This window comes from Gouania willdenowi, chromosome 6, assembly GCF_900634775.1.
Source record: "Gouania willdenowi chromosome 6, fGouWil2.1, whole genome shotgun sequence".
In the NCBI taxonomy this organism is placed as follows: domain Eukaryota; kingdom Metazoa; phylum Chordata; class Actinopteri; order Blenniiformes; family Gobiesocidae; genus Gouania; species Gouania willdenowi.
This window is the reverse complement of record NC_041049.1, coordinates 1,551,075-1,574,376: the sequence shown is the minus strand read 5'-3', so window position 1 is coordinate 1,574,376 and position 23,302 is coordinate 1,551,075. Positions and strand designations below refer to the sequence as shown.

General features: G+C 37.0%; 3 protein-coding genes across 6 annotated transcripts in view; 1 reads left to right on the top strand and 2 right to left on the bottom strand.

The window, feature by feature from the left end:
• dclre1c (DNA cross-link repair 1C, PSO2 homolog (S. cerevisiae)) overlaps positions 1–5,176 on the bottom strand; it is a 9,898-nt gene extending 4,722 nt beyond the window's left edge. Inside the window, exons 1-10 of one of the 2 annotated variants that reach the window (XM_028450370.1) lie at positions 4,933–5,176; positions 4,802–4,853; positions 4,650–4,734; positions 3,887–3,946; positions 3,746–3,801; positions 2,909–3,010; positions 2,760–2,832; positions 1,430–1,570; positions 1,257–1,358; positions 1,064–1,188 (exon numbers count right to left, since the gene is read on the bottom strand). In XM_028450370.1, coding sequence (XP_028306171.1) covers positions 1,064–1,188; positions 1,257–1,358; positions 1,430–1,570; positions 2,760–2,832; positions 2,909–3,010; positions 3,746–3,801; positions 3,887–3,946; positions 4,650–4,734; positions 4,802–4,853; positions 4,933–5,041 — 905 coding nt within the window. In that variant the 5' untranslated portion in view covers positions 5,042–5,176. Of the gene's footprint in view, positions 1–1,063; positions 1,189–1,256; positions 1,359–1,429; positions 1,571–2,759; positions 2,833–2,908; positions 3,011–3,745; positions 3,802–3,886; positions 3,947–4,649; positions 4,735–4,801; positions 4,870–4,932 lie in introns of both variants that reach the window. The other variant, XM_028450371.1, reaches the window with a different exon arrangement.
• A 2,278-nt stretch (positions 5,177–7,454) lies between these two features.
• Positions 7,455–11,827, top strand: tmem243b (transmembrane protein 243, mitochondrial b). The gene is made up of 5 exons (XM_028449956.1): positions 7,455–7,583; positions 8,679–8,869; positions 10,861–10,911; positions 11,225–11,329; positions 11,401–11,827. The coding sequence occupies exons 2-5, from the start codon at positions 8,792–8,794 to the stop codon at positions 11,530–11,532; spliced, it is 366 nt and encodes a 121-aa protein (XP_028305757.1). The 5' UTR covers positions 7,455–7,583; positions 8,679–8,791; the 3' UTR covers positions 11,533–11,827.
• dmtf1 (cyclin D binding myb-like transcription factor 1) lies at positions 10,727–21,938 on the bottom strand. 3 transcript variants are annotated; one of them, XM_028449954.1, is made up of 17 exons: positions 21,848–21,938; positions 19,817–19,908; positions 19,620–19,724; positions 19,276–19,545; positions 18,587–18,663; positions 18,357–18,514; positions 18,256–18,288; positions 18,075–18,184; positions 17,279–17,507; positions 17,061–17,212; positions 16,215–16,388; positions 15,953–16,029; positions 15,711–15,869; positions 15,146–15,286; positions 13,679–13,781; positions 13,379–13,430; positions 10,727–11,424 (listed from the first exon to the last, which is right to left on the bottom strand). In XM_028449954.1, exons 2-16 carry the CDS (start codon positions 19,905–19,907, stop codon positions 13,396–13,398), a joined length of 1,914 nt encoding a protein of 637 aa, XP_028305755.1. In that variant the 5' UTR covers position 19,908; positions 21,848–21,938; the 3' UTR covers positions 10,727–11,424; positions 13,379–13,395. The 3 variants fall into 3 exon arrangements, with proteins under 3 accessions (XP_028305755.1, XP_028305756.1, XP_028305754.1); XM_028449955.1 differs by lacking the exon at positions 10,727–11,424 and having other exon boundaries at positions 13,188–13,430; positions 19,276–19,381; positions 19,454–19,545; XM_028449953.1 differs by lacking the exon at positions 10,727–11,424 and having other exon boundaries at positions 13,188–13,430.
• Between the last annotated feature and the right edge of the window lie 1,364 nt (positions 21,939–23,302).

The window sequence follows — 23,302 nt, the reverse complement described above, 5'->3', positions numbered from 1 at the left end:
AGTAATAGTAATAGTAGTTAACAGTAATAGTAATGTTAACAGTAATAGTAATAATAACAGTAACATTAATAGTAATGTTAACAGTAATAGTAATAATAATAGTAATGTTAACAGTAATAGTAATAAAAATAGTAATAGTAATGTTAACAGTAATAGTAATAATAACAGTAACAGTAATAGTAATCTTAACAGTAATAGTAATAATAATAGTAATAGTAATAGTAGTTAACAGTAATAGTAATAGTAATAGTAGTTAACAGTAATAGTAATAATAATAGTAATAGTAATAGTAGTTAACAGTAATAGTAATGTTAACAGTAATAGTAATAATAACAGTAACAGTAATAGTAATGTTAACAGTAATAGTAATAATAATAGTAATAGTAATAGTAGTTAACAGTAATAGTAATGTTAACAGTAATAGTAATAATAACAGTAACAGTAATAGTAATGTTAACAGTAATAGTAATAGTAATAGTAACAGTAACAGTAACAGTAATAGTAATGTTAACAGTAATAGTAATAATAATAGTAATAGTAACAGTAACAGTAATAGTAATGTTAACAGTAATAGTAATAATAATAGTAATAGTAATAATAATAGTAATAGTAATAGTAATAGTAGTTAACAGTAATAGTAATAATAATAGTAATAGTAATAGTAACAGTAACAGTAATAGTAATGTTAACAGTAATAGTAATAATAATAGTAATAGTAATAGTAGTTAACAGTAATAGTAATCATAATAGTAACAGTAATAGTAATGTTAACAGTAATAGTAATAATAATAGTAATAGTAATTAACAGTAATAGTAATAATAATAGTAATAGTAGTTAACAGTAATAGTAATAATAATAGTAATAGTAACAGTAACAGTAATAGTAATGTTAACAGTAATAGTAATAATAATAGTAATAGTAATAGTAATAATAATAGTAATAGTAATAGTAACAGTAATCGTAATGTTAACAGTAATAGTAATGTTAACAGTAATAGTAACAGTAACAGTAATAGTAATGTTAACAGTAATAGTAATCATAATAGTAATATGATTGGCTGACTTGATGACGACGCTGGTCCTCTTGGTTCTCTCTCCAAACCACATGGTTGATGGTTTGATGCTGATAATCCTGTGAGACGCAGTGTTTCCACATGGCAACCGGTTACCATGGTAACACTCCTCATCCTGAGACACACAAACTTTAGATTTTACTCACACACACACACATTATACACACACACAAACATACACACCTTGGGGTGACGACAGGCGTGAATCTGCGTCCGTCGATCGGTCGTTACGAAGTTTAAAATCTCCGGCATTTTCCTAAACATCTCCAGACTGTTGACGTGGATCTAAAGGAAAAGGAAGTGATGACGTGTGTGTGTGTGTGTGTGTGTGTGTGTGTGTGTGTGTGTGTGTGTACCTGTGTGTTGAACCTCTCTCCCAGGTTAATGAACAGGTACTCGTATCCATACGCTGCCTTACAGTTCAGCCACACCGTGTGTTTGGAACTCTGATTGATCCACGTCCTGATCAGATCTGAGATCCCGTCCAAACAAACCTCCTGATCACAATCAATCAATCAGTTTGGGAATTACAATTACATTTTTCAATCACGTCTTCAATTATTCATGTTCAATTACAACTCAATTACGTTTATGTCAAATGGCATTTTTCTAATTAAAATCAATATTACAATTATTATTTCTCCCCTATAATGCAATTACAATTACATTCTCAATTACTGACATTGTTTAAACAATGTCATCCTTTCAAATTACAAATTATTACTATAAGTTGTTTGGTATTTTTCACAAAAGAAAAGCTAACACTTTCATTCCAGAAGATAAATAGGGGTTTATTTTATTAAACGCACACCGTGGACTTTTTGACATAAAGAGTTGATTCATATGAGTTATTATAAATGATTCCTCAGGTCAATATACAGCGCTGACAGTATCAATGCTCTGGGCGGGGCTTCCCTCTGGAAATACTGACTATGTAAATTTGTAGAGACGGACCGTCTTTGGCCAGGTCATGTGACCTGGAGAACGTCTCACTTCATGGCAGTCATGTGACCACAGGCTCTCATATACTATTTGGGCTAAAAGGCTTTTGCTAGTATTTACCCGCTTGTTCACAAAAAGTTTAAAACTGCTGCTGAGGAGGCTAGCCCGCCGACCCGCCCGCACGCCGGGTCGCCCGTCCCCCGCTTAGGGGGCCGACAACAGTGGCGAGGCCAGGGAATAGGAGGGGAGTGCCACCGACGCGGCGAGGAGGGCTGAGCGTCGAGCTTCCCGGAGTGGGGAGAGGAGGGCGGCGGCGGCTGCTCTTCCAGCCGCGGTGTGAGCCCAGCCCCGCTTCACACCCCAATCCGACCGACCCAGCCCTTAGAGCCAATCCTTATCCCGAAGTTCCAGGTCAATTACTGTCTGCGTACACAATCTAAAGACAAGGGAGGACGGCCTGACTGACTGACTGATGATTTTTTGTGACAGTGAGCGGCGCTTGTGGCCACTAGAGGTGCTTGACGTGAAAGTTACAGGTCTAGCGCCCCTAGTGGCCAGAATTTACACAGTGTGCCTTTAAGTTTGATCAAATAAAATCAAAACTTGTTTTCTTTAAAAAGTAGAGGGAAAAAATCAGGAAAAAAACATTAATTTAACTTTTTGTGAGAAAATCTGAGATTTTATTTTTAGGCCATATATCGTCTAGCCCTAAACCATAGTGAGCAGACTTTCAGAATAAAATACCCGTGAAGGTATCTGGTAGAATCTGGGATCGTAGAAGGTGGAGTCCACATAAACGCTGTGAATGTCTTTGACCCTGAAACAGACGTCAGATTGACGCAGTAAATAATAATGTAAAAATAGATCTATATGAACATAGATAGGATGATGACCTGCTGCCAGAGTGCAGCGACTCCATCCTGGAGGCGTCTCCCACAGACAGTCTGAAGTCTCCAGTGTAGAGAACGTTTCCCTGAGAGCCTTCAAACAAAAACCTGCATTTGAAAAAAAAAAATAATAATTGTTTCAAAACAAAACTTTTTTTTTTATTATAAATTATTATTTCTGTGAAATTTGCTTTTTTTAAATTTTAAACCATGACAAGACATTTTTTTTTTCAATTAAAGGTTAATTTTTATTTTAAATATTCTTTGCAATATGAATTTCTTTAATCTGATTATCAGACAATACTTTTCTAAAAAAAATCTGACCTTGTTACTATTAATAATTAATAAAAGCTGAAAAGAACTACAATTTATTTTTGAAACTTAAAAATAAGACAAAATAGTGAATTTTTTTGTAACAGATATTTTTATTTCAAATTTTAAAAAGAAAGAAAAAATTAAATGACATAAAAATTAAAGAAAAGAAAGAAAAAAGAAAAGAAAAGAAATAAAATGAAAAAATAAAAAAAAATAAAGTACAACAAAAATAGAAATAAAAGATTTAAAATAAGACATTTTTAAACATTTTAAAGTGAAGATTTCCAAAATATTTAGGCTAGCTTTTTGAGCGTCCTGTAAATTTTAGCAGACAGAAGGACTCACATGATCTATGGACAGTGACCTATTTATTTCACATTTAAAAAAAAAAATTAAAAAAAAAGAATATGAAGATAAAGTATTTAAAATAAGACATTTTTTTTAATAAAAAACCTTTTAAAGTGAAGATTTAAAAAGCATTTAGTTTGCTCATTAAACATCGTAAAGTGTTGAAACAAAAGGACTCACATGACGGATCCTGGACAGTGACCAGCAGAAAGTAGAGTTATCACCACGTCTTCTTTCTGACGCACAAACACATCATCACCTTTAGTCGAAATGAGAATTGAAATCAATTAATTAAAGACAGAAAATCAGTAATAATTCAACCTCGCCCGACGTCTCGTCAACCAAAGAAATCTGAGTAGGACTGTCCAACTCCACGGGAACCTAAAAACACACACACACACACACACACAATTTAATGAAAAATTTAAACATTATTTACAAATCTAAACTTTACATTTTATTCCATCTGTATTCTAATGTCAGAAATTTGAGATTAAGGTTAATTCAGAATTTTAAGATTTAAACTAATATTACTTTTTCAAAAATTTAAATATTTTTTAATATTGATTATATTTATGAATTTATTTAATTTTAAATTATTTTATCTATATATACATATACATAATATGTTTAATTTATTTGTTGATTTTATAATATATATACTTTGCCCCCAAATTCTTACTTTTTCTCTGAGGCCAAAGTCAGAGCTCTTGTTTTTTTTAAGGGTAAAGTTAGAAATTTTACTTTTAAATTTTAAGATCAAAGTCAAATTACAGGTGACCAATATTAACAACTGATTATTCTATTTTATTTATTACCATAAATGTAGGTTTAAAATTCTAATTCTATAGAAATATAATGTGTCTTAAAACTAGGTTGTCTATGTAAATATTAGTATTGGTTAATATTGTTAATTAAGCGTTGGAAAACATTGGATATTGGTAAAAGATATTAAATTAGAATTTTTTTTCTAGCATAAGTTTTACAATAAATCGCAGAACTGTAAAAACCAAAAAAAAAAAAAACACGTCAGAAAAAGTCAAAACTATTTCCTTCGTGTGTTTCCGTAGTTGTAGTTTCTTACGATGTAATCCTGCCAGAACGAGTATTTGTTGTTACTCAGCAGCAGCTCTTTGGTGACGAAGGAACAATAAAGTCTGACAGTCCGACTGAAACAAACAAACAAACACGTGTTGTTGTTGTGGTTGTGGTTGTTGTGTTATTTTGTGTGTTTACCTGCTGAGGACTTTCCTCCGGAGCTGAGGAGCTTTCAATCCTCTCATGTGATCTATAAACATGTAATACTAATACATTATTATTATTATTATTATAAGTGAAATGATGATTAATGTCAATGGCGGACTCACCTTTGTGGCAGTGGGACAGAAAGTAGGCCCGGGATTGCAGGTTCTCCCGGTCGAAGCGGTCCACGGACACCGAGGGATACTCCTTTATCCGACCCGGGAACGAGCTCATCTTCCTCGGCCCTTTTCACTTTTTCACACCGCTGAGAACCGGAGGAGGACGAGCGTCCTCACAACACCGGTGTTGTCAGTTTGACGGTCCCGCCTTCCGAGTTCAGATCACTCCGCGGTTCACTTCCGGGTTCACAGCGCCTCCTCGCGCCAAAACAGGGTTTTACAAAAATAATATTTTATTATCATAGTTATGATTCATGACTCCGCCCCCGAAAATGATTAGTGTGAACTTCTTTAACCGATAATACATTTAAATATATTTATTTATTAACGATATTTAAAAGATATATATATATATATATATATTTAATTTTTTAATTTCCCCCCACAAATAGAGAATATTACCCCATATTTCTGCCAATATGAACCAAATAAAATTCATATAAAAATTGAAGCTATATACAGTAAAATGAAGCAAAATATTACTCAAAAACAAAAAAAATTACATGAAGCTTCTAAAACACAAAACAACTCAAACAGAAAATGACTCAAAAACACACAATGACAACAAAAACTGAAAATTATCATGAACACACAACATTACTTCTAAAAACTCCTAAAAACTAAATCGGGAAATTACGTATTCAAAAACACACAAAATGACAACAAAAGAACACATAATGACAACCAAAACACACAAAATGACTGATAATACACAAAAATTACTTTAAAACGCATTAAAAAAATAAAATAAAAAAACTGTGCAAAATGACACCAAATATTCTCCTCACAGCAGAAAAAGCATCGTCAAGTTTCTCCTTCACCTAAAAAGATTAAATGAAAAACAGACGTTTAAATATGAAACAGCCACTGCACAGACTGTGGAGGAAATCCCTGAAAGGTTTGGACACTTTAGAGTTTGTTTTATTCCTTTTTTCACTCTGACAGGATGTAAATGTGTGTGTTGGATGAGGTGGTCTTCTGTTGGAGGCCTCTCAGCACATTGTGGGGCCTTGTGATGGTGAGAAAAGTTTCACTGAGGCCTTGTTGTTGCAGGATTAGTGGAGCAGGCGTCACACTCGCCTCATGTGATGCCGACATGATGGTTGAGATTATGAATGGAGCTGCACAGAAACTCACATTCAACAGCTGCTGGGAAGACGATAGGAGATTTTCAGAGAAGATTCAGAGAAGATTCAGAGTCTTCACCTTCACTGGAGACCATCAGGTGAGTCCAACCACAGCAGGAGCAGATCAGGGTAAATACATAATGGAATAAGTGGATCAGAACATAAAGAAAGCAGATTTATGTGTGGTAATGTTAAATATTATATAAGATTAGATTAAATATTACGGGCTTTTAAAGCAGACTGAGAAACGACAAAACAAAATAAAAGAAATAATAAATACAATAGTATCTCATTATGGATCAATAACACCATAATATTCTGTGCAACTGGATTTCTTTTAGTTGAAAAAAGGTTTAAATGCATAAGAAGATACCAAATACTTAGTAACTTAGTATATATGTGCTTGCTTTGATTCATTTATCTTTTTTATATGTTACTCACCAAATAACTTCTATCATTTATTCTGTTATTCAAAGTGTCAAAATATTATGTGGTGCTACCGTTTTGAAAAAATCTTTAAAATTACACTTAATCTTTTCAAATTTATCTTCTTTCTTTGTCCTGTATAAGATTTACAAGTATTTCTATTTTTATTTCCATCATAATTTTCATGCAAACCTTGCCCGATAATGAACATTTTATGAAATATCATGCGGTGAAATCCTTAGACATCATTGACCCACATTCATTGATCTGAGATGAAATAAAATGAGACAAATTAAGACCAGAATTGAAACTATAAAATATAAATGTAAAATTTCACACGTCATACACAATTTAATCTGTTTATGTAGCTTTCTGATTGTTTTTAATGGATTTTTTTTGGTCTATTTTTATTGCTGCATTTTTGTTGCTGCTTAAATAACAATGACCCATTGTGGGACTAACAAATAAGTTATACTTTTAGTTTTTATTTCATGTCTGTGTTTAGGACTAATAATTACTGTTGAAAAAAGGTTTTTAATACACAGCTTTTATAGAGCTTGAATTTCAAAGCTTTACATTTTCAAGGTTTATCATTAGAGATTGAACTAAAGAGTGATTTGAGAACTTTTTCTCATTTTGCATCTTTTTGGAATTGAGTTTGTCGGAATGCTTCACTTCACGAATCCATAACAATATATATATATATATATATATATATATATATATATATATATATATATATATATATATATATATATATATATATAATCCACCAAGTATATAAATCCACCCAGACGTGTATATTGTGTAATTATCAGTAATTCGTTTTTCTAAACGTGTTTCTCTTCCATAAAACGTTAATAAATGGCATCTTTTCGTTATAATCTGCTGTTAAATTGACATTTTTTAAACAGAGTTCGGCAGGCTCTGTCTCTACTTTTCCGCTCGGCTAAACCGCAGCTAACCTCGCCTTTAACGGAGCGCCTTTAACGGTGACCCGTTTACCGGTAGCCCTGAAGTCACGTTAACGACGGAAGCTTTAAGGCGAGTAAACATGGACGATAACAAACTTTTCATCTGTTGCCTTTAATCATCGGTTTAAATGTAATGCTTGCCTGTCGTTAGCTTAGATATGCTGAAAGTGAGATAGTTTCCTATAATTTATTCAGGTTAGCCCTGTAGCTTTAGCCTAGCATCTGTAGCATTGTGCTAGCCCTCCCCTCGTTAGAATGTATGGGATTTAGCATGGCTAGCTTAGCTTTGTAGTTCTTCAGCATCCGAAACTAGTTTAGTTAACTAGTTTACCGAAGTTAATTCACATTTTAACCTTTAAATATTCAAATATTATGTTTCAATGGTTTTGTTAGACAAACATTATAAACTGTTTTCTGAGCTTTGATTAGCTGGATAATAAGGATACCTTATTATCCAGCTAATCAAAGCTCAGAAAACAGTTGCTATAGTTATGAGCTCAATGTTTGTACATTAATCTACAGATAATCACATTTAATTTGTCCTGTATTTCAGCATTAATGGATAAATAAATGAAACCAGGTGACACAGGCTTAAAACTGGAGTAAAACCCGGTTTTATCGGTAATGTAAACATTGGTTCCATTTGGATGCTTTTTATTTTCAGTTATTCACTTAAAACAATAATTATATATATATATATGTATTGAGTAACTGTTTTTTTTTTTTTTTTTTTACGAAATAAACAAATAAAAGAAATCAACATATGTTGGTTACTTTTTATTCTCAGCAAATGCTACATAAATAACATTAAAAAGCAATTCCAGCAAGTTCATTCTTTTTCAACAGTATGTTACGGTTTCAAAAAGAACTTGTTACCTTGACTATGCAGTTGTCATGGAAACATCAAAGTGATCAGTCGACATTCCAAAAAAAGACTAGTGGCAGATGATGGACCAAATTATTTCCTGAAAACAGTTGTTTAAATAAATGAAACCTTAACAAAATCATAAAATTAAAAAGTCTCACAGTTATATTTGTTAAAAATGGGAATTTATTTTAACGTAAACGACAAACACAAAAATAAACCAAAATCAGGGATCAGTTTTAATTAAATTTCTCTTTATTCATGGTTTGGATCCTAAAATAAACCGTTTGTTGTTCACAGTGTGAACGACTCGTCCTGTGGCTACAGTGACGTTGTCCTCCAACAATAACATGGATGACCAGCAGCAGACGTTATTACACGTGTTTACCAGTAGGTGGCGCTGCTGAGGGACGATGGAGGACTACAGCAGCAGGACGTACGGCACCAGCGGCCTGGACAACAGGCCTCTGTTTGGGGAGACATCGGCACGGGTAGGGGGCGCTATGGATCACCGTTATAATAAATATCATGTTAGCATTAAAGGGGACATATCATGGTTTTAAATCCTTCCTTTTTAGATATAAATCATACAGTTGTGTCTATATAAAGCAGAACTGCACTGCTTAGGTCTGAATTCCTCATTATTATAGCTCCACCCCTTTTCTGATGTGCTTCTAAGAGCAACTCGTTTTGGTGCTGTCTCTTTAAATGCAAATGAGACACGTTAGATCTCGGAAGCTAAGCAGGTCTGGGCCTGGTTAGTAGTTGGATGGGAGACCACTGAGAACTCCAGGTGCCACAGTGGGGTGGCAGTCACCCCAATGGTATCTGTCATTGTGCCCTTGGGCAAGGAACTTCACCTACATTGCCTAGTATGAATGTAGTGTGTGAGTGAGTGTTGGTGGTGGTCGGAGGGGCCGATGGCGCACTATGGCAGCCTCGCTTCCGTCAGTCTGCCCCAGGGCAGCTGTGGTACAATAGTAGTTTACCACCACTAAGTGTGGAGTGAAAGAATGCCTTAATTCTGTAAAGCGACTTTGAGTGTCTATGATAAAGCGCTATATAAAACTGATGCATTATTATTATTACTTCATACCCCGCCTCCTCTCCAGGTTCAACTCCATCCTGCTCGGCCATTTTTGTAGTTTGATAGAAGAGATACGGCTATGTAGCGGCGCATAAACTTTTTATTCAGAGGTTATTTACAAAATGTCAACAACGTTAGACTTGTCCATCCAGCCTTACATGTTCCAGCCAGAGTCTGACTCAGCGGAGCGAGATGAAAATGAAGATGATGAACCTGCAGAAAACTAACAAGTGAGCTAACACAAGCACCGAGCTAACACTAGCGCCAAGCTAACAACACGAAATGCATTTTAATAGTCTTTTCAGAGACAAAAACATCAAAATGAAATGACTAATGAAAACTTTAGACTTAAATTAAATCACGTAGGCCATATCATCAAGGATCTAAAACGAACACACAGCGCTAACATATGAAGACGGTGCAAATGCTAATGCTAACTAAACAATGACAGGGACGTCTTATCATCACACTTTTTAGCGTTATTTACAGCTTACCGAAGTGCTCTGTTCATCGTCTCCAAAGATAGAAGGAATTGAACCCTCAATCAGACAAAGTCTTTCTGTAAATCCTTCTTTATACTGGTGGAGGTTGATGAAGCAGTCATCATTGAAGTGCTTCACACACACAAAAATGACCTTATCCACAGATGTGGTACATTTCTATAAAAAATAAAACTCAACCAGACACTTTGAAAAGGTTCTGATGCTGGGAGACGGTGTAATGAAGCGTGTGGGTTACTACATCCAACAACCCAACATTTTGACTTATCCTCTCGTAACTTCTGCATCCTGGAGCTTGGACTACAAAATAAAAGTGAGAAATAAAAATGGCGGATTGCTCGAAGTGTTGGACCTGGAGTCGATGTCCTAATTTGGCAGTTCTGCTGCAAATACTGTGATGTAATAGTTCAAAAAACGTAATAGAGAATAGAAAAATCCAAACAGATTGAAAAATATGACCAAAACAGAAAATAAAGATATCTACGGAGCACCTGAAGAGATTAATTTGAACTTTTCTGTACTTCTAAATAATCTAAATATACAACAAAATGCATTTAAGGGCTAAAAAAGTGGATTTACCATGATATGTCCCCTTTAAATAATGAGCATTAACAGAAAAAAACAAAGGGTTTGTGCGTTTTTGAAGTTAATTTTGACCAATTGCTTAACATTTAAGATTTTTTTTTTTTCTTAACTAAAACTTGGATTTTTCTGGTCCGGCCCTCGGACCTAAATGAGTTTGATACCCCTGTTATAGACAGTTTATTAAACAGAGTTGTTGTAAATGTTTATTATTCTCTCAATTGTTAGAGTTTAAACAGTGACAGAAACTTTTTTATTTCCTTTTCAGTGAGTGTGAAAAATTGACCTTTATTTGATTTATTTTTATGTTCAGGATCGAATCATCAACATCGTGGTGGGAGGATTAACTGCTCTGGTTGTTCTGGTGAGTAAAAACCCACTCTTTGGTATTAATGTGCTGACTCCTATTTCAAAATAAAAGTATTTTATAACATCTTTAATGCTATGATTCACTTATTTAAATTTATAATTTCAGAATTTCTGACTTTGAACAAAACTTTTTAATTTTTTTCATTAAAATTTATATTTTTTATTTTATATCATTTTTAAGTGCAGATTTCTCACAAAGTCGATTATTCTTACAAACCAATTTAAAAAAAAGTCTTTCTAAATATTTGGATGTGAAAGTTTGAAGCCGTGTGGGGGTGTTGTGCTTAATCTGGTGTCCGTGCTCGTAGGTGACGTTGATCAGCTCCTTCGTGTTTCCGTCTCTTCCTCCTCGGCCGCTCAACGTCTTCTTCGCCATCTGCATTCTGTTGATCTGTGGCTCCGCCCTCGTGCTGGTAGGACGACGCGGTCGGCTCTTCCCGTTAGCGTGGTTAGCGTGTGGCTAACCGCTGTGGTTGTGTTGCAGATCTTCTGGTATCGACAGGGCGACCTGGAGCCAAAGTTCAGGAAGCTGATCTACTACATGCTGCTGTCCATCGTGCTGCTGTGTTTGTGTGCCAACCTCTACTTCCACAACGTGGGCAGCGGCAAAACGTGACCACGCCCACCAACAACCCTCATAGTCACACGCCATGGACCAAAGCGGCAGAGGACAAACTCTGGACTCTGATTGGACCAAATGTTTGGAGCCATTTAAGGACCGCCTCCTTTAAAACGCGCTTTTAGCTTTGAACTTAAAGTTTATTAAACATGCAGCCACACAGAGGCGCTAGAGTCTCAATATTAAATAATGCAATCGTTTAATTAAAAATTAAAATCTGTGCATATTTTACCACATGGTTATAAAACCAAGCTTTAAAAAGTAAGATAATTAAAAAAATAAGATCCATAAAGAGATTTCAGCTTTATTATTGTTTTTGTTTTTTTTTGGGGGGGGGGGGGGCTTTCTTTGAACTGGACTTAAGGTTACACACGTGTAGATCTCTTCAGTCTTTGCTCTAAACACACACGTGTACAAACACACACACACTGATGTTTTCCGATCATTTCTGCAGGTCAAGGGCCTCATTTATAAAAGTGTGCTTAGGTAAGCACACTTCAGCTGGCGTACAATTATTTTTTTTAATGATTTATAACGCCCCACGCCCTTTAACGTTTATAAATCATAATCAACTCAAAAGTTATCACACTCCGCCCATACGGTGCCTATTAAAGGTCTGGTAAACACCCTGAATGAATATTCACTCACTAATACGAATTTGACGGTGAACCGAGGGGGAAAACAAATTTCACTCAATGTGAGGGGGAGGTATTAATAGTTGAGGTGGACACACCCATCAGAGCGTAATGTGGAGACACAGTGAACATTAGGAATGATAGAACGTCACATTACGTTGCGTTGCCTCGTTAGACTGTAACAGGTGAAAAATAAACGATCACACAAAAGAGGAGAAAATGTGGATCACTCTCCATAGGAAGAACGTCTGTTCAACAGGTGGAAGAAAGGGGCGGAGCTCAGCCTCACAAACAAAAAGCTGGATGATCAGTGGGGATTGGGGAGCCCCTCTGTGTAATGGAGGTGGGGGACACACAGATTAACTATAATATGTATCAGAAACATGGAATTAAACTATGCAGCAGCTCGTCTTCCTCCCAGTGCAGCCTCGTCTTCATGGGGGGAGGGGGAGGGGGGTCCTGGTCCTGCCTATAGATCTCTCTAGTCTCTGTAGATCCTCCCCCTCCAGAGTCTCCCGTGCACCTTGTCCTCCAGCAGTGCCTGATAAGCCACTGTGCGTCTTTACGCATTAGACTGCGTCCCTTTTTATAACCGCTACAGGTGTTGCAGCCAAATGATCAGCAGTTTTGTGCAATGATCATGTGATTTTAATTACTAATATTAATATAAAAATGTATTTGTAGGCGCGCGCACGTCACTCACTCCCTGCAGGCGTCAGTATCATTTTTTCCTCCTTCGTTTTTGGCAAATACATACTTCACATATGATATGTGTTATGAAATGTTCAATGTGTTCGATTATTTCACACAAATGTATCAATTTCACAGAACTGTCTTTAATTTCATCCTTCTGTTGGGGGCGGAGTTTCCTGTTTCTCATGATTGTGTGCGTACGTCAGGGTCAGAGCTGCTGTGGAAGTGGAAACATTATCTCACTAGGTTTGCTTTTTATAAATCCCAAACTTTGCTTATATGTGGCGTACGCTTTCTTTAGTACGTACGTACGCAGCGTTTATAAACGAGGCCCATGAACTGTAAAATCATCTTTAAAAACTATGAATCATGTGATCTCCATGTTAGGACTGTTTAAAGCTTCAAATCAAACCATGTTCTGTTTTTTTTTTTTAAAGATTTGATGCAATAAACCGAAGCGTCTCCGTGTGATTCTTAGTAAGAACACTTGCTGTCACAAAGTGGGAAATAAAAACCTGTGTGTGCGTGTGTGTCAGTCTGAGCCGTCCTGGTTTTCTAAGATCGGATCTGAGGAGGTGAAGAATAAACACAAACAAATATATAAATATGAAGCCGCCTTCAGCAAAAGGAAAGACTCAATTTTTATACAGTTTCTGAAAATTTGATATTTCATAATTTAATTTGCTGATGTAAAAATATAAAGTGATTTTTGTTTTGTTAAACCAGGAAATTAGTAAAAACTGAGCATTCGTGTTTTTGTCTAAAATGGCATTTTTCAGGTTGTGTAAATGATACTGTACATAAGTGTGTGATACCTGTTAATGTGTTGCTGATGTTTGGTGAAACGATCAACACGGCACTGCCTGACGATATCCCAGAATGCACCACTGTGGCCTCCACAGATGCTGAGTTCAGGCTCTGAAACACAGGATGGATTCATCACTAATGTTATACAGATCCTTTCTTATTATTATTACTATTATTATTGTTATTATTACGATTATTCTGTTCATCACTAACTACTGACACATTTTTCAACAAGTCAAATGTGTAAAATGTTTCTACTATGTATTGGCTTTTTTAACTCACACATTTTCAACATTCTTTTACCTTCAACTTTGACCTTTATCTGTTCATCCATTCTTTAACTATTACAACCTTAACAATGTTCACTTTCACCTTTTAAAAAAAAGTTACAATGTCTGAAGCAAAAGACTGTTGCTTCCATCACATTCTTCTTAAAACAAATATTGATTGATGTAAGTTACGTCCAATCACCGTATAGAATTAGGAGTGACATCATAACTCCGTCAGCAAATATAAAACGCTTAAAACAAGCATATCCTTAAATTATGCATTTTAAACTAATATAAAACATGAAATATGATAAAGTTATCATTCTGAAAAATCTTAATATTTAAACACAAATATTACTATTTATCAAAATAGTGTCTTTATGGCCCTTAAAACACCTGTCATTAGCATGAATAATGTGTCATTAAGAATGTCTTTAAGTGTCCTTCGTTAACCTAACATAAAAAATGTAGCTCCAAAGGTGTCATAATTAGTGAACAGCACTTAATGACAGCCTTCATGACACCTTATCACTAATAAATCAATTAAGTTCTCTGTGTGTGTGTGTGTGTGTGTGTGTGCGTGTGCGTGTAGCAAATATCTCACTGACGCGGTGTCTGTTTGAGTTGAAACTAAAGCTTGCACATACGCCGAGTGTGGGAGGGGCATCTGTGCAGCCGCACTCACACTGATATACTAGCATAGCGCACGCACGCACGCGCACACGCACACACACACACACGCACACGCACACACACACACACACACACACACACACACACACAGGTTAAAACAACAGCAATAAATACAGTGATGAAAATAAAGAAATATAAATCAGAAAAAAGAAAGATCAATATCAATAAATATATTTCTAAAAATGTGTAAACATATTTCTACATTTTTCCTGATATTATCTAAACTGAGCACATTGGGTCCTTTCTGTGTGGAGTTTGCATGTTCTCTCCATGCTTGCATAAGATTTCACCGGATATACCGTTACCTCCTAGGTATGCTAATGCTAATGCTAGGCTAATGATAATCCAATGCTGGGTTAATGTTAATGCTATGCTAATGATAATGGCCTAGTGGTTAAGGAAGCGCGATTGTGATTGGAGGGTCGCCGGTTCGATTCTCACCCGATCCAAGATGTTGAGCAAGGCTCTAAACCCCCCTTTGTTTTGTTTACATCAATTACATCATCCGCTCACCTTCTCTGTGATTGGCTCCTGCTGGGTTTCTGTGACAACGCTCCCTCCCAGCCCCTCTCTCTCCACCACCAGCTGTGATTGGCCGAGGTCCGAGGAGGTGGAGTCAGAGGTGAGAGTTTGAATAATGACGCCGTCGTCGCTCTGAGGAAATACACACATTTTTCTCAATGTAACACACACACAGGTTACACACACACACACACAAGTTACACGCACGCACATCCACACTGGTTACACACACACACGCACATACACACACACAGGTTACACACACACACACATCCACACTGGTTACTCACACACACACACACACACACACACAGGTTACACACACACACACACACACATCCACACTGGTTAAACACACACACACACACACAGGTTACACACACACACGCACACATTGGTTACACACACACACACACTGGTTACACACACACACTGGTTACACACGTACACACATGCACACAGGTTACACACACACACACACGGGTTACACACACACACACACAAACTGTTTACACACACACAAGACACAAAGTAAACACACTCAGAGGTTACACACCGTCAGGTTGTGCAGGATGATGTGTTCGTGAGGGGAGGAGGAGGAGCCAGTCGTCAAGGTTACTGTGCTGTTATTGGTCAAGCTGAGAGGAAGGCTGTGATTGGCTGCCGTCTGCAGGAAATAGGTCCCCGGGGTTCCCGTGGGCTGTAGGTGGAACGACTGTAAACAATAACAACAACTGTTAGTGTGTGTGTGTGTGTGTGTTCACTTTGTGTGCATGTGTGTGTGTGAGTGTGTTGCACCGGGAGGATCTCAAAGGTCTGCAGGGCACTGCCACTGTTCAGCGTAATGGCGTCGCTCTCACCGCTCGCCGTCGAGTCTGAGGCAGAAGGAGGCAGCACGCACATGCACACACAAACAGGAAGTGCGTGAGACAGAAACACACACAAACAGGAAGTGCGTGAAACAGAAACACACACAAACAGGAAGTGCGTGAAACACACACACAGGAAGTGTGTGAGACAGACACACACATTCAGAGGAAGCGTCCCCACACAGTCTCACCCAGGTGTGTGATCTGAACAGGAATCTGCAGTGCCGCCACCGAGCTGGAGGCGGGGCCTCCGCCACTGATCTCGTCCAATCGGGTGAGTCGGATTTGTACAGAGGATGAAGGACTTCCCAGACCGGACGAGGACGAAGAGGACGCCATGAGCTCCTGGAGACCCTTCAGGAGGACTGAGGACACACACACACGCACACACACACGTGTCTGGAATCTGACTTTGTCCGTCTAGAACAGGGGTTCTGAAACTTTTAAGGCCGCGACCCTTCAAAATAAAGGTCGACCCGGGGACCCCCACTGTAGCTGAAGGTGGTTGAACACAGACATGAACATTGAAGAACAGTCATGTGGAGACAGGACCATCTATAAGGGGGAATAAAGGAGAGATTTTTGGGGTCCATCCATAAATAATGGGCATGACAAATACTGAATGTGGTTAAATTGGCAAAAATAATGATGAAATATGGTGAAAGAGGTTAAAAGTGAAAATAATGGATCAACATATGCGACATTAGGTGGAAAAGTGGTGGAAAAGGTTTATAAGTGCTGAACATGTCTAGAAAGTGGAAAAAATGTGCAGAAAAGGCATTGAAATGTGATGTAGAAGTGTCAGAAATGGGAGAAATGTAGCAAATATACATTAAAAGGAGCAAAAATATGGCAAGAAAAAGTGATGAAAATAGGTTAAAATATGGTGAGTTTGGTGTAGTTGCAAAAAAAGGGAAAAAATAAGCAAAAATGAGCTCAAATTGTTCAGAAAATGTTCTTAGTTTCTTGAAGGCATCTGGTGACCCCTCCCAGTGACTCAACCTTTGCTCTAGAGGACAGTCTGTCCTGGTGCGTACCACTGAAGGGAATGTTCTTGTGATTGGCCACTTGTCTCTTGATGCTCCACCACTTGGATCGAAGCCACTGAGGCGACCGAACGCTGCTCCACCCACCGCCAAGCTCCTCCCACTTTATGTCGTTTTCATCGTTCACGTCCAACTCTGAGATCCTACAAACACACACACAGTAACAGACACTGATACAAACACACACACACACAGTGACACACACCCACCTGTGCACGAGGCCCAGGTCGTCCTCTCTCGTCCACTCCGTCCCTCCGCTGTGTTTCCAGTTCAGATAATTCAACCACTTGGAGCGACACTGTTTCTCTGAGCGTGTTCGCACCTGCTCGGCAACCGTTGCCCAGGACACGCCCCCGGTAACGGCCGAGCCCGGGGTCACACGTGCCATCTCGTACACCACCTCAGCCAATCGCCGCTCCTCGTCCTCGCTCCACTTCCCTGGAAAAAGAAAGTCATTAAAACTAAAAGAAGAATGCATTCACATAACGGCAACATCAACCAATCAGGAGCCTGCATTTTTACTCCTCTTGAAATCAGAACAACCAATAACCATACAACTTACAAAAAAAAAATACCAGGACCAATCAGGATCTACGCAAGCAAATTAAAGTTCTGTGTGAGTTCCTGAAAGTTTAACGTGCCAGTGTTAAACTATTACCCACTAGTGTACAACTTTTACCAGCTAGCGTAGAACTTTTGCGTGCTATCGTAGAACTTGTACTTGCTATCGTAGAACTTTTACTTGCTAGCATAGAACTTTCATTGTACTTGCTAGCTATGTAGAACTGTTACTTGCTAGCGTAGAACCTTTACCTGCTAGCATAGAACTTTTACTTGCTAGCTTAAGGGTTCTACGCAAGCAAATTAAAGTTTTGTGTGAGCTTGTGAAAGTTTAGCGTGCCCACATAAAATTTTCACTTGCTAGCATAGAACTTTATTAAGTTATTCCCTCATCTCTATTTGATGAAAACATACAGGAAGTGCCAATCAGGGGCAGAATGTTACCCGTGTTACAAGTGTCTTTCATCAGGCGACAGCGGTCCTTGACGGACGATGCGCTGCGTCCGAGCGCCGCTCCGATGGTCGCCCAGTCGTTCCCGTGCTTCTCCTTCAGCCTAAACACACGAGAACATCAAAGCGTCTCCTCTGATTGGTCCATACCTGACAGGAAGCTGGTGGTACTCACGTCTTCAGCTTCTCGATCTCCTCGGGCGCGTACCTTAAAGACAGGAAGTAGAATAAGCACCCTCCCCCCGAGGAAGTGAAGCTCCCTGTGCCGATACTCACTTTCCCACGTGGTTTCGGTTGTCGTACATCCGTAAAACTCGCCTGTAGACGGCGAAGAGTGGACGGTTCAGGCCCAACGCCACGGAGCGGTAGAAGTCCTTCCTCTCCTCTTTGGACATCTCAAAAATGATCTCTGCAGGGTCGTCGATGCCGCGGCCCTGAGGAAGGCCGCCGCCGCGCGTCAAAAATGTGGATTTGTTTTGGAGAAAGGCGTAAACGAAGAGACGTACCTTCACGTAGCACTCGATGTTCCTCATCAGGATGTCGATCTCCTCCTTAGACCACATGCCCTGTTTCCACTTATGACCTGATGGAGAAGATGAAACAGTGCGTCCTTCACAGTAGAGGTACGGGATTGATTTAAATATGTTGTAAACAAAGGAAAGAGAACAACGTGGGTTTGACGTTTTAACGCCTTTAGGTTAAAAATTCAAAAGTACCTTTAACGAAAAGTTCAACTTTTCCTCTGAGTACGAGGTAAAAATGGAAAAAAAATACTTAACTGAACTAATGAACCACCAAATTTAACGTACCCGTGTAGAACTTTGACTTGCTAATGGGAAACTTTTACTTGCTAGCATAGAACTTGTACTTGCTAGCGTGGAACTTTTACTTCCTATGGTAGAACTTTTACTTGCTAGCGTAGAAATTGTACGTGCTAGCGTAGAACTTTTACTTGCTAGCGTAGAACTTTTGTTTATGAATATATATGAAAAAAACTGTCAGAGCAGGAAAATTACAATAATTCCTTTTATTAGGCTTTTATTTTTAGTTCTTACAAAAATTTTAACAGAAACCAGAAAATGATTTTTGACTTATGTGTGCGTAAACGCGGAAAACGTGGAAGGCTCTCCTGAGGTTCTCCCCTTAGGTTCTACTCTGAGGTAGGTTCCCCCCTCCCCCGTAGGTTCTCCTGTACCTTTGTTGGTGAGCGAGTCCTTGTCCTCCTTGGTGGTGAACCAGGCCTGACTAACGGCCGATACTTCAGTCTTTGTAGACGGAACATCTTCGTCGTCTTGAAGGATCTGTGGAACACAGTCAGTGTTTAGAATCACACAGAGGAGAAGGTACAAGAGTGGGCGGAGCTTCATGGGGACCTGAATCTGAGCCACGCCTTCCTCGGACAGGTCGCCACCGGCCGTGGCCGTCATGGTGACCTCGAAGCTCTCCTCCTGGTCCTGGTCCGACACTGAGGGACAAGAAGAAGAAGAGTCTGAGTGATGGAGTCAGTGAAGATGACCTTTGACCCACAAACGTTCTCACAGGGAAACGTGACCACGGAAAACTCAGCGCCGTCAGCATCCTGAGGCTCGTCTGAGGAGCGACGCTGCTTCTTCTGAGGAGGAGGAGGAGGATCTTCATCTTCATCTGAAACAAACGTTTCTCACATTATCCAGACTTACACAAGTCAGAGTTAGAGATGTTAGGTTAAGATTAAAAATGATGTTTTGTTAACGTACCGTTGTGAGGACAGTGGAGGATGAGACTACCGTCGCTGTCCTGAGTCAGCGTCAGCGACTTCACGTCGTCCATCTCATCTACTGAACTCATTCTGGAGAAAAATTAAATGTACAGCGCACGTTTTAATAACTTTATGTTGTAACTAAACTACAGAACAACAATAATAATAGAATAATTATTCATTCATTAATTAAGATGTGAACTTGAATTAATGTTGCAGTATTAGGCACATTTTTGAGTACAATTAAAAATATATATATTTTCATTTTTATAAACAGGTTACATTTGTATGCTTTATGATAATTTAGAATTTGATATAAATGTTCTATTTGTATACATTCTTTTCAGTCAATGTAAAATTACATTTTAATGTTTGATATCTATGTTTAAGTCCATTTTAAAAATAGTTATTTATATTTTTATGTTAACATTGCATTTCATTATAAACATTTTGTTTTGTTTTTTAGTTGTTTACATTTTTATGTGAATGTTGCATTTTAATGTAAAAGTTTAATTTCTATGTTTTAGTTAGTTTTTAAAAATAATTATTTAAACATTGCATTTTAATTGTAAATGCGTTAGTTTTAAAAATTATTCATATTTTATGTGATCCTTGCATTTTCATATAAATGTTTAATTTCTGTTTTAGTTTATTTGATAAATTGTTATTCATATTTTTATGTTAACTTTGCATTTTAATGTAAATGTCAATTTTCTTTCAAATGTAATTTCTATTTTAGTTAATTTTAAAAAGAATATTTAGATTTTCATGTGAATGTTACATTTAATTTTTATGTAAATGTTAAATTTCTGTTTCAGTTTGTTTAAATTTTTTTTTTTCATATTTATATGTGACTGTAGTGATTTTTCTTTATATCACATTGTTTCCTTTCTAATGTGAGTATTCTCTTGTATGTTGTATATTTATATTCATAAGAATAATACTGAATTTTTAATAACACTTCATAACCAATTGTTATTTAGTTTAGAAAGATTTTGTGAAATAATTATAGAAATCTTGCAGGAATTTGAAATAAAATTGAGAGTTCTTTATAAAAAAAAAAAAAAACTGTTAAATGTAAACAGAAACAAAAAGAAATATCTTAATCAAAACACACAAAGAAATGTTTGATATGGCTATTATTCAATTAATATGTAATATCTGTGTAATAATCAAATACAAAAATCGGTGAGAAAAATCGAAACAAATGTATATATTTTGAAAAAGATTATACCCACAATATTCTTTTATATCATTAAAATGAGAAAAGACAAGATTGTGCATCATTTTCATCTTTATGCCAAACTTATTTTTGAAAAAAGTACAAATTTATGTGTTAATATTTTATTTTTCTTTACTTTAGGATTAATCGGCTGATAACTGATCAATAAGAGAGATAATTAAAACTAATAATCTAAAGTTTAAAATGTTAAAATAGCCCACTAGCGCCCCCTCCCCTGTTATTACATTAGAATGTTTCTGATGTTTATTTTCTACATTTTGTTCAAACTAACATCTATACAACAAATAACATAAGCCGATTGAAAGAATGAGATTTAAAAAACGAATGTATTGCTATGAGAAAAGTCCATTCATGTAATTGTATTTATTAAAAATAATAAATGTCTCAAAGTGTTATTTATTTAATGGAGTTTGGCGATTAAAAAAATATGTAATCCAGCGTTAAATCAACGGTGGAATGAATATTTGCATCCAGTCCTGTGATATTAAATAATAGAGTTGAAAACAGAAACCATAAAAATGGCGTATTTGCTGGTTTACAGCAGTTCAGAGTCGATGCTAACTGTTAGCTTCTAAAGCTAAGATGCTAAATGAAAGACGACAAACTCCGGGGCGCCATGTTCGCACACAAGCTGCGGCTTATGGCGTCCGTGCCGTTTGAAAACAAGGTTTGAGGCCTTTTTGTGGCTGTAAAAACACTTTTCTGGGCTCCAGGGCGTCCAGCCCGGCTCTGAGCAGCTCTCAGCCCGAACAGAAAGTGGATTTAGGTTTTAATTCGGCTACTTACTTCCTGTTTTTGGTCCGGGGACTGTCAGTTACCAGGATGGAGAGAAATGCCAGGATGAGCGTAGCCAGCAGCAGGCCGCCGGGGCGCCAGGTCCGACAAACATCCGGAAAAAAATCAGGGCAGTGACGTCATCTCTGTTGAAATTATTATTATTATTATTATTATTATTATTATTATTATTCATCCGTTTATAACCCGCATTCTCATTTTTTCCAGGATATTTTTATAAAAAATTAAAAAAATAAAATTTGTTTCAAAAGTTTGTGTCATAACATGCTTCGGGAAGTTTTGTGTGTTTTTGTTTATATATTTATGCATGACTTATTATTTTTTTAATTAAATAATTTGTTTAAAGCTTTGTATTTGTTTCATATTCATTTGATTTATTTAATCCTTTATCCTATCTACATTTATATTTTGTAAAATCTATCTGTTTGGATTAGAATCAGAAATGTTTTTAATGGCCATGTACAGTTTTAAGGACAGTACAAGGAATTTGTCTTGGTAGTTGGTGCACAAAAACAAAAACAAAAAAAACAAAGAACAACCCAGCAACAACAATAATAATGATAAATATAAAGGATGATGGATAAATAAAGGATAGATAGAGAATAAAGGATAAATAGGTTGGGGGAGGGGGGGGGGGGGGTTCAGTGGGTGACTTGGGGTGTGTTCATGTGGATGGTGGCAGAGGGAAAGAAGCTGTTTTTGTGTCTGGAGGTTCTGGTCCTGAGGGACCGAAACCTCCTTCCAGAAGGGAGAGATTGAAACAGTTTATGACCGGGGTGGGAGGAGTCAGCCACAATCTTTCCTGCACGCCTCAAAATCCTGGAGGGGTTCAGGTCCTGGAGGGAGGGCAGATTGCAGCCGATGACCTTCTCTGCAGAGTGGATGATACGCTGCAGTCTGGCCTTGTCCTTGGCCGTAGCTGCAGCGTACCAGATGGTGATGGAGGAGCAGAGGATGGACTGGATGATGGAGCTGTAGAAGTTCACCATCATCTTTGTTGACAGACTGAACTTCTTCAGCTGCCGCAGGATTATGTTAATTTTTGTATTCCTTATTGGGAGATTTTTTTATTTTTTTTAATTCATCACTGCTTTTTTATTTTGGACTTTTAATTCTTTATTTCTCTGGTCTTATTAAGAGCTGATTATATAAAACTATATGATTTTTATTGGAAAATTAAATACCAAATAGAGATTTTTTTTTTAAATAATTGTGCATAAATTATTACTTTATTATTATTATTATTATTATTACTTTTATTATTACTTTTACTATTGGAGGGTTCAGTCCAAATTTAATCTAACCATTTAATATATTTCATGATTTATACCATCTATATTTAGATTTTTTTTTAAATCTATTTAACTTGTTTAGCTGCAAGATTTGAAACATTTTTCAAATTCATTTTTCATCAGTTCTCTTTTATTTGGGATTTTTGTTTATTAT